We start from the raw sequence: 10,632 nt of genomic DNA, 5'->3' as shown, positions 1-10,632 counted from the left end.
ATAATTTTAATTTATGATCAAGAAGACATATTTTATGACTGTATCGTTGTTTTACCTTTAGTTCCCAACTAATGGTTCGGTGGTGATAAACACAAATACTAGGTTGACGATCCAATGTTTTTACCATATGGCACGATATTTTATTTGATTAATTAAGAAAGCTCTATGATTTGACTAGTCGGAAAATAAATTATAAATTAAATGTATTTAAACACTTATATTTAAATATTATCACATATTGTGACAATAAAACATTATTCAGAATGGGTTTTCCAGTTATATATAATTTTCTAAAGTAATTTTTTTGGACCATATCAAGACCTAATAAACATTCAAGGTTCAAGTCAAATAAATCTAAAATATGAAAAAAGTTGGACAAATAAAATCCACCGATCAAAGATACTTTATGCGATTTTTTTTTATCTAGTTAAGAATTGGACAATGTAAAAAGTTGAATGTGTCTTAAGATGACAAGTTTGATTAAGTCATTGTTTCTTTTTTTACTCTATCCACACATACGCTACCTTGATATGTTCCAACGTTTTTTACTATAAAGGCATCACCACGTTGCATGTTATTCACAAATTAACTTCTCAAGCTAATTAACAAAGACATCAAAGGACAAGTTTCCCCTTCTCAACAATGACATCTCATTTGCTTTTATTTGGTCTCTTGGTGGCGGGTTGCTCCGTTGCGTTTGCTGCGGACCCTAGTCCTCTTCAGGACTTCTGTGTGGCAGACCAAAATAGCACAGGTAAGAATCTATTTGTGAAAGTCGAGAAACTCTCCAGCATTTTCATGCATTATTTGAAAACATATCATATTTAATTGTGATTAATAGTTTATTTATTTTTCTTGGTGTAGTATTCGTGAATGGCTTGGTTTGTAAAGAGGCAAGGCTTGTACAAGCTGATGATTTCTTTTATAGTGGGCTGCAACTAATGGGAAATACTTCGAATGCGGTTGGGTCTGCTGTGACTCCGGTGACTGTAGCAGAGTTGCCGGGACTTAACACTCTTGGTATCTCAATGGCACGTATTGACTTCGCCCCACAGGGTATTAACCCCCCACATACACACCCTCGGGCCACTGAAATTTTGATTGTTATGGAAGGCCGTATTCTAGTCGGGTTTGTCACGTCCAACCCTCAAAACCGACTCATCACAAAAGAACTTCAGAAAGGCGATGTTTTCGTGTTCCCAGAAGGCCTGATTCACTTCCAGAAAAACGTGGGAAATGGCTATGCTGTTGCTATTGCTGCTTTGAGTAGTCAAAATCCAGGTGTTATTACCATTGCAAATGCTGTGTTTGGATCAAATCCCGATATCGCAGCAGATATACTTGCAAAGGCTTTTCAAGTTGACGTCAACGTCGTCTATCAAATTCAATCTAAATTCTAACTTTTATGTGATTGAAAATTGTTATTTTCAGTGGTTTATACTCTTCAATCTTGTGATATTTTTTATTTTTATGTTGCTATATTTAAAATTGAATAAAAAATATATATTTTATTGTAACCGTGATTTAGATGTAAATCTTATTTGAAATTAACTACTTCAAAACTATGATCTAATGTTAGAACCTTGCATTGTGCTAGTAGTATTTTCCAAATTTCAAAGACGAAATAAGATTAAATGGTTCCATGTGCTTTATGAAAGTGAGAAGTGCGGTACTTATTTTTTTTTTCTTGATAAGTATGGTCCTTATGGTTTTAGTTACTTGCTGCATGATCGGTCCCTAATCCAAAAAATATGCAAATAGACTTTTGTATCATTTTAAATAATGTTTTGCTTATTATAATTAAAAAAGATAATAAGTAAACCCTAACCCCACACCCACTCTCATCCACCTCTACTTACGCCACCACAACCACTCCACCCATTAGATTCCTCTCCTTTCTTCTAATCGCAAATGTTACGTGATGAGAAATATAATCATAACTTGTACATTGATAGTGGTCACATCACATAACTTGGATGTAGGATCATCTTAAGGATTATCAGAAACTTGAGTAGATAGGAGTCATACAGTTTGGAAATAATACAAACCTTTGATCAAATGTTACATAACCATTACGAATAATAAAACGGTTGATATGAGTATGTGTTAAAGCACAATCTCATCAGTGTTTCTCAACAGGTTTTTGGAACTAGAAATAAAATCACTCTCAATGAGTTAGGTAGTATGATCAAGAATAAAATTGAAACATTCCAAGAATACAATCTAAAATTTCTTTTTAATATAATAATAAAAACCATATATAACTTCTCTTAAAAATCATAAGTCATGTATCAAGTCTCATGTCAAAATATATCAGAGTATAAACATCCCAGACTAAACAAATGTTGTCTGTACTGCAATCTTCCCGAGCTCTTATTTTGAAAATTGAAATATCTGAAACCAAAACTGATAATTGTAAGCACGAAGCTTAGTGAGTTTCCCCATACTACCACATACCATACCCATAATCACATAACTTGGGCCTAGCGCACTGCATCGGGACCTGCCCGACATCGAACCGTAATTCGGTACACATATAAACATATCAACAATGCATATAACATAAGCACATAACATAACTCTAACTCTGGGACTACTCCCAACATCATCGGGACGAATCCCTGCATCAGCTTACCCGACATCAGACTCCTGTCCAACATTGGGCTCACCCCGGCATCCGATCGCATCGGGCATCGGGCTCACCCCGGCATCGGGCTTGCCCTGACATCGGGCTTACCCCGGCACATACACAACATAGCATACATCACATAACATAATTACATAATCTGCATCGGGCTTGCCCCGACATCGGACCGAAGCCCGGAACATATAACATATAAACTAGCATACATCGGGCTTACCCTGAAACACATAACACATGACATAATAACTAACATACATTGGGCTTACCCCGACATCAGGCTTACCCCGGAACACTTAACACATATAACATATCACATATACTGCATCGGGCTTGCCCGGCATCGGACCTAAGTCCGGAACATATAACACATAACACATAAACATGCATGAATCACAAAGACATCAAGCTTACATAACTACTTCTCGAAACCGCCCCGACATCGGATCGGAGTCCGGAAACATATAATCGGCATCGGGCTTACCCCGACATACTATAGCTACTTAAACAGGCCGACATTGTGGCCTTAGACCCGTTCCTACGGAAGGAAAACTCACCTCACACTGCTGAAGTCCTGCTGACAAAACCATAGCTGCTGGATGGCAGATTCCCGACCTGTCAATATCAAAATAACACCCAATTAATAATTGGGTTCCACTATATAACCATAAGTACATACTTTGGTTAATTACTACATTACCCCAAGCTTGGCTTATCCAAGCCCAAGGCCCAATCCATAGGCCCAAATTCAACTAGGGACCAAAGCCAAACATATGGCCCAATTTTCCAAATTGGGCCCAAACCTCTATATGGACTTCCTTTAAGACCCAATTGTTCAGTCCAGTCCAACATGTCTCATTCTAAGGGCCCAATATCATACAACCATCTAGGCCCAAACTATGGCCCATCTATAGCCCAATTTTCCAAATTGGGCCCAATCCTTCATATAGGCCTTACCCTAAAGCCCAACTAATTACTCTAGTCCATATGATCCTTCTGGGATGGCTCATTAATAACCAAATCATCAAGGCCCAATAGAAAGGACCAATAATAACCCAAGTGAAAATTAGGGTTTCGCATAAAATGACGATTAGGGTTAATTTTTCCTACTTAACCTATTAAATACTTAAACCATTAAGTCCCACATGGCCTTAGGTTAATTGCCAATGGTTATTAATTAACATTTTAATTTAAAAAACGATTCTAATGTGAGTCTCGATTGATCCAAAGCCCATATATATCCAAATTTAGGGTTTTCTAAACCCTAATTAGGGTTTCCAACCCATTCTTAGCCCAATAGGCCCAATAGCTAGGCCCTTTGACCAATTAGGGTTCATTAGGCTAATTATGATTTCACTAGGCCCATTAGGGTTTCACTAAGCCCATTAGGGATTCTTTGGGATTTTAAGTCCATGAAGCTTCATTGGGCCCATTACGGCTTACAAGGCCCATTACGGTTTTAGTCCCTTGTCCAAACGTCCCAAACTAGTCACGATCCAACAAGGCATACAGCAACCCGACACGACGGCCGGTGGCGGCAGCCACCACCCTACGGTGGTGGTTTGAGTTTCTTTTCATTATTTTTCTTTCCGGTTACAATTTACAATGCTAAAACCCCAAATAATCACACACACACCACACACACACTAATACAAACACACATAGACAACAACCTAATGGCGGCCGATGGTGGCATGTGGTGGCAGCCACCACCTCACAGTGTGCTGCATATGAACACAGAAAGCAACATCATCAAAGTCATTTAATTACAATTGACACTAACATTATGAAGCCACTTTAGCTGCTACATGTTGATCATTACGGACCTTCAACAAAAGAAAATTATAGAGTAAAGAAGTATATCATCGTTATTGTTGATAATTTTTCAAGCTTCACATGGGTCTACTTTCTTTGTAAAAAACTCGAAACTTCACAAGGTCTCATCAACTCTATCAAAAAATTGCATCTTTCTAAACCAGTCCGAAGTATACTCAATGATAATGGTTCAAAATCCAAAAATAAAAAATATCATATATATCTTATGGAGAAAGTAATCGGTTACAAATTTTCCGCTCCGTACACTCTAAAACAAAATAAAGTTTTTGAAAGAAGAAATCGGTCTCTTTGTGAAACTAACCCATCAATGTTAAATTTTGAAAAAAAAATACCATTCTACTTATGGGTAGAAGAAATCTTAACTGTGGGCTTCATATCTAACCGTTCTTTAGTTCATCACCATCACTCCTTATGAAGTACTTAACAATCATAAACCTAATGTCAAATTTTTCCATTTATTTGGTTGTAGGTGATTCATATTTTGATAAGATTTTTTTGCCATGAATGGAAAACCACAAGAGGATGTGCAGACGCTTGACAATAAATAATTGGTTTCCATCAAGCCAATAGTAAAGTCTAAGAACATAATTTAAGACTATTCATTTGATTTGTTGTGAATGGATGTTCAAAGTTATAATTTTAGTGTTGTGTAATTTTCTCTTATCGATTTTCTAGATTTGATAGTCTTGTACAAAACTTTGTTGATAGAAAAAAATCGTTGATTAGACTTTGCCAACCACTTATATCAAGCGATATATGGTAGAATATTTCAATGAAATTGACAAGACTAACTGTGATGTGCGAATGTTTTTGAAACTCGATGAGTTACATCCCAAAGGTAGTCTTGATAATCAACAAAGGTATGTTGACGGAAAATTATTTAAACACTTGACCGAGGAGTTGTTTACGGCATGCGAAATTCTCATAATCCAATTTTTAATCAACTTTCTAGACTAATTCACATGGAACATTTTCCTACTCGAACAATTAAGAGTATACTATGGAGAATGCACGTTCTTATAATTATTTATGTGGAGAAAAATAATGACGTACCAAAAGTTCTCTCTTGGTGGTTGGCAGTTCGTACAATGGCTCTCTCTTGGTGGTTGGCAGTTTGGATTTTACCTTACAAGCCTACGTTACGACCGAATCATAAAGGGGATGGTTTTTGGGCTTATTTTTGCTGTGTTAAGCTTATTGTCTGTATATTATCAATACATAGGTTTTTCCTTTTGTATCAGGAGACTTGTTGTATCTAGAATCCACCTAAGACTCCTTTCTTACCCTACACACCCAAGTACATCTTAGCATACACAGTTGGTTATTTGTATTTACGTGTAATATCCTAGGTGTCATTGTTTGATTGGTGAGTCCCTTATTTGAATATCTCATGTCCGCTATAAATATGTGGTTAGATAAGTCAATCATATAACAAGCTAGACATAATCGTTGTCATCTTTCTAGCATAAAGCTTAGTAGACTTCATTAGAGTTTGTGCTATTACTGTTAATCATTAAGCTATCCATGAATCCTCTCTTGTAATGGTCAATCTGAATTGTTTTATTTATATTCCGCATTCATTGCTTTGATTGTTGATTATAAAGTCGCTACAGTGAGTGATGATTTTCTGGTATATACCCTACTTGTTTCTTGAGTATCGTAGCCCATGTGAGTTGTGACTCCACATATTTTGAAGAACATATTAACTTGCCAATTAGTCAAATACATACCAGACAACAACGGCCTTAGTACCCTACATTAGATCCCCACTAGATACCATCTTTTTCTACGGTCCTTAGTACCAGTGATTTACCACCTTCTGATACACAAGATACTGACCTTTATGATCCACTTTTGTTTGCTTTCCTCCCTTTGATCGCTATCCACCCATACTCATCGTCATAATCACCATTTTTATTCGTAGACCAGACCACTACGTCAACAATGACCACTGTGTCAACAATGAGTTTTGAGGGTAAAAGTAAAAAAACAAAATTTACTATTCGTTTGTTTAGATTTATGAGTAAATTTAAAATGAAACATTTCAGAATATCAATGCCTAATAAACATACACAACGTTCCACCAAGATTAATCTAACACGCATGAGAGTGATGAACTCAAGCCTTTATTATAGATTGAAAATATACCAACCAAAATTGAATGAATCTTCCTCTTAAAAGTTCAACAAAATGTTTTACTTTTTTCTTAATACGACAAAATAATTTTAATGTATGATCAAGAAGATATATTTTATGAGTGTATCGTTGTTTTACCTTTAGTTCCCAACTATTGGTTTGGTGGAGAGAAACACAAATACTAGGTTGACGATCCAATGTTTTTACCATATGGCACGATATTTTCTTTGATTAATTAAGAAAGCTCTTTGATTTGACTAGTCGGACATTAAATTATAAATTAAATGTATTTAAACAGTTTATATTTAATTATTATCACATATTGTGACAATAAAACATTCTTCACAATGGGTTTTCGAGTTATATATAATTTTCTAAAGTAATTTTTTTGGACCATATCAAGACCTAATAAACATTCAAGGTTCCAGTCAAATAAATCTAAAATATGAAAAAAGTTAGAAAAATAAAATACACCGATCAAAGACACTTTATGCGATTTTTTTATCTGGTTAAGAATCGGACAATGTAAAAAGTTGAATGTGTCTTAAGATGACATGTTTGATTAAGTCATTGTTTATTTTTTTTACTCTATCCACACATACGCTACCTTGATATGTTCCAACGTTTTTTACTATAAAAGCATCACCACGTTGCATGTTATTCACAAATTAACTTCTCAAGCTAATTAAGAAAGACATCAAAGCACAAGTTTCCCCTTCTCAACAATGACATCTCATTTGCTTTTATTTGGTCTCTTGGTGGCGGGCTGCTCCCTTGCGTTTGCTTCGGACCCTAGTCCTCTTCAAGACTTCTGTGTGGCAGACCAAAATAGCGCAGGTAAGAATTTATGTATGAAGGTCGAGAAACTCTCCAGCATTTTCATGCATGATTTGAAAACATATCATATTTAATTGTGATTAATAGTTTATTTATTTAATTTTTTTTCCTCGTAGTATTCGTGAATGGCTTGGTTTGCAAAGAGTCAAGGCTAGTACAAGCTGATGATTTCTTTTATAGAGGACTGCAACTAATGGGAAATACATCGAATGCGGCTGGGTCTGCTGTGACTCCGGTGACTGTAGCAGAGTTGCCGGGACTTAACACTCTTGGTATCTCAATGGCACGTATTGACTTTGCACCACAGGGTATTAACCCCCCACATACACACCCTCGGGCCACTGAAATTTTGACTGTTATGGAAGGCCGTATTCTAGTCGGGTTTGTCACATCCAACCCTGAAAACCGACTCATCACAAAACTACTTCAGAAAGGCGATGTTTTCGTGTTCCCAAAAGGTCTAATTCACTTCCAGAAAAACGTGGGAAATGGCTATGCTGTTGCTATTGCTGCTTTGAGTAGTCAAAATCCAGGTGTTATTACCATTGCAAATGCCGTGTTTGGATCAAATCCCGATATCGCAGCAGATATTCTTGCAAAGGCTTTTCAAGTTGACGTCAACGTCGTCAATCAAATTCAATCTAAATTCTAACTTTTATGGGATTGAAAAATGTTGTTTTCTTTGATTTATACTCTTCAATCTTGTGATATTTTTTATTTTTATGTTGCTATATTTAAAACTGAATAAAAATATATATTTTATTGTAACCGTGATTTAGATGTAAATCTTATTTGAAATCAACTACTTCAAAACTATGATCCAATGTTAAAACCTTGCATTGTGCTAGAAGTAGTTTCCAAATTACAAAGACAAAATAAGATTAAATGGTTCCATGTGCTTTATGAAAGTGAGAAGTTCGGTACTTATTTTTTTTCTTGATGAGTATGGTCCTTATGGTTTCAATTACTTGCTGCATGATCGGTCTTTAATCCAAAAACTATGCAAATTGACTTTTGTATCATTTTAAATAATGTTTTGCTTATTATAATTAAAAAAGATAATAAGTAAACCCTAACCCCACACCCACTCCCATCCACGTCTACTTACGCCACCACAACCACTCAACCCATTAGATTCCTCTCCCTTCTTCTAATCGCAAATGTTACGTGATGAGAAATATAGTCATAACTTGTACATTGATAGTGGTCACGTCACATAACTTGGATGTAGGATCATCTTAGGGATTATCAAAACTGGAGAGTGGATAGTAGTCGTACAGTTTGGAAATAATACAAAGCTTTGATCAAAGGTTACATAACCATTACGAATAATAAAACGGTTGCATATGTGTATGTGTTAAAGCACAATCTCATCAGTGTTTCTCAACAGGTTTTTGGAACTAGAAATAAAATGACTCTCGATGAGGTAGGTAGTATGATCTAGAATAAAATGACAAATGAGGTTTTGTTAAAGTCCAAAAAAAAGATGATATATATCCTTTGGATATCAATCCGATCAAAGGTGCTCCTTCAATATGCCTTTTTTCAAAAGTAGTTGATGTGGGCCTCGACGTGGAGGAGCGAGCCCTAACCTTCTTGGATCGTTTTGATGAGCTGCGTGTCTAAATCATTGGGCTTATTATCTATTTTTTTTTCCTAGTTTTGGTTTTGCTTTGTGTTTGACTTTTGGGCTTTACTTTCTGTTTAAAACCTCGTTGCTTTGATAGTAAGTCTTCAGTATTCTAGAATGAAAGAATATTTTGTTTCCATCTGTTCCAATACTTAATTCTTTGTAAGGTTGTGTATTGATGCCTTGATCTGGTATTCACGTATCTGTGAATCAACGGGTTTGGAAGAGTTACAGTTGGTATTTGTGTGTACAAATTAACACCTGTGATTGTTTTATCTAATCTTAGGTTTCCGCTGCATCAGTTGGTATCAGAGCGAAGCGATTCTGAATCATGCCTCCACGACAAAATCTATAGCACAAGGCACATATGGAAGATATCTTCGAGTGGGATGACAACAACCAGTTTGAGGAGCATGTTAGAAGAGTTATTGATGAGCGTATGGATCATGTTGTTGATCAATTAATGGAGAGGATGACCGCCCTCTTGGACGAGAGGGAACCAGGGCGGCATTTGAGGGGTTCCGTCCTTAATTCAACAGAAGATGAGGGTGAGGAATTCGATGCTAGACCACCGCACAGCCGTACACCATGGCATAATGATAGAAGAGATGACATGCGATGGGAATATGGACTTAAAACAGACATTCCAGAGTTTCATGGAAACCTTTAGGCGGAAGACTTCCTCGATTGGCTTGCAACAACTGATGAAATTCTGGAATTCCGAGGTGTTCCCGACGAGAGGCAGGTTTCATTGATCGCCACTAGATTACGGGCTCGTGCAACAACATGGTGGCAACAACTAAAGCTCACACGACATCGCATGGGAAAAGAAAAGATTAACACATGGGAGAAGATGAAGAAACACCTCCGTGAAATGTTCCTACCGTATAATTACCAACGAATCATATACCAATGTCTACAAAACCTAAAACAGGGACTGCGCACAGTGGATGAGTACACTACTGATTTTTACCAGTTGTTAGCAAGAAACGAGATTCAAGAAACCGAAGACCAGTTGGCGGCAAGGTATGTTGGCGGGCTGAAACTCCAAATACAAGAGGTAGTGAACATGTTTGATCTCATTTCTATTTCAGCAGCCCATCAGAGAGCACTCATGGTTGAAAGACAATTCCGACGGATCACAATGAATCAATTCACGAACCCGTTCAGCAAAGTGGGACCGACACCAACATGAGCCAACACTTCACGTACAAATTCGGCCCTAGAGAAAAGACCAACCATTCCTACCTACTCAAGGGAAACAACTACCAATAATCTAAAATGTTTTTCGTGTGGTGACCACGGTCACCGACAAGCTGATTGTAAATAGAACGGGAAGAGAGTCATGTTTGCAGATGAAGACGAAATGGAAGCAGGGGATCAGAACCCTCCCGTATATGATGAGACTGATTACGAGGAAGAAATAGTTGAAGGCGATGAAGGGTTCGCCCTAGTCGTACGGAACGACACCCGAAACCTTACAAACTAGCATGGCTCAAACGTGGTGGCGAGGTAACAATTTCAAAACGCGCATTGGTTCCTTTTTCTATTG

General features: G+C 36.9%; 2 protein-coding genes across 2 annotated transcripts; both read left to right on the top strand.

Moving 5' to 3' along the window:
* The first annotated feature begins 462 nt into the window (after positions 1-462).
* Positions 463-1,565, top strand: LOC111898965 (putative germin-like protein 2-1). Its single transcript, XM_023894850.3, has 2 exons — positions 463-754; positions 865-1,565. The coding sequence occupies exons 1-2, from the start codon at positions 643-645 to the stop codon at positions 1,398-1,400; spliced, it is 648 nt and encodes a 215-aa protein (XP_023750618.1). The 5' UTR covers positions 463-642; the 3' UTR covers positions 1,401-1,565.
* A 5,703-nt stretch (positions 1,566-7,268) lies between these two features.
* LOC111898967 (putative germin-like protein 2-1) lies at positions 7,269-8,274 on the top strand. The gene is made up of 2 exons (XM_023894852.3): positions 7,269-7,450; positions 7,567-8,274. The coding sequence occupies exons 1-2, from the start codon at positions 7,339-7,341 to the stop codon at positions 8,100-8,102; spliced, it is 648 nt and encodes a 215-aa protein (XP_023750620.2). The 5' UTR covers positions 7,269-7,338; the 3' UTR covers positions 8,103-8,274.
* The last annotated feature ends 2,358 nt before the right edge of the window (positions 8,275-10,632 follow it).

The sequence above is a fragment of the Lactuca sativa genome, chromosome 9 (assembly GCF_002870075.4).
Source record: "Lactuca sativa cultivar Salinas chromosome 9, Lsat_Salinas_v11, whole genome shotgun sequence".
Taxonomy (NCBI): Eukaryota; Viridiplantae; Streptophyta; class Magnoliopsida; order Asterales; family Asteraceae; genus Lactuca; species Lactuca sativa.
Note: the sequence above shows the minus strand (reverse complement) of the source record. Positions and strands in the feature narration are given on the sequence as shown.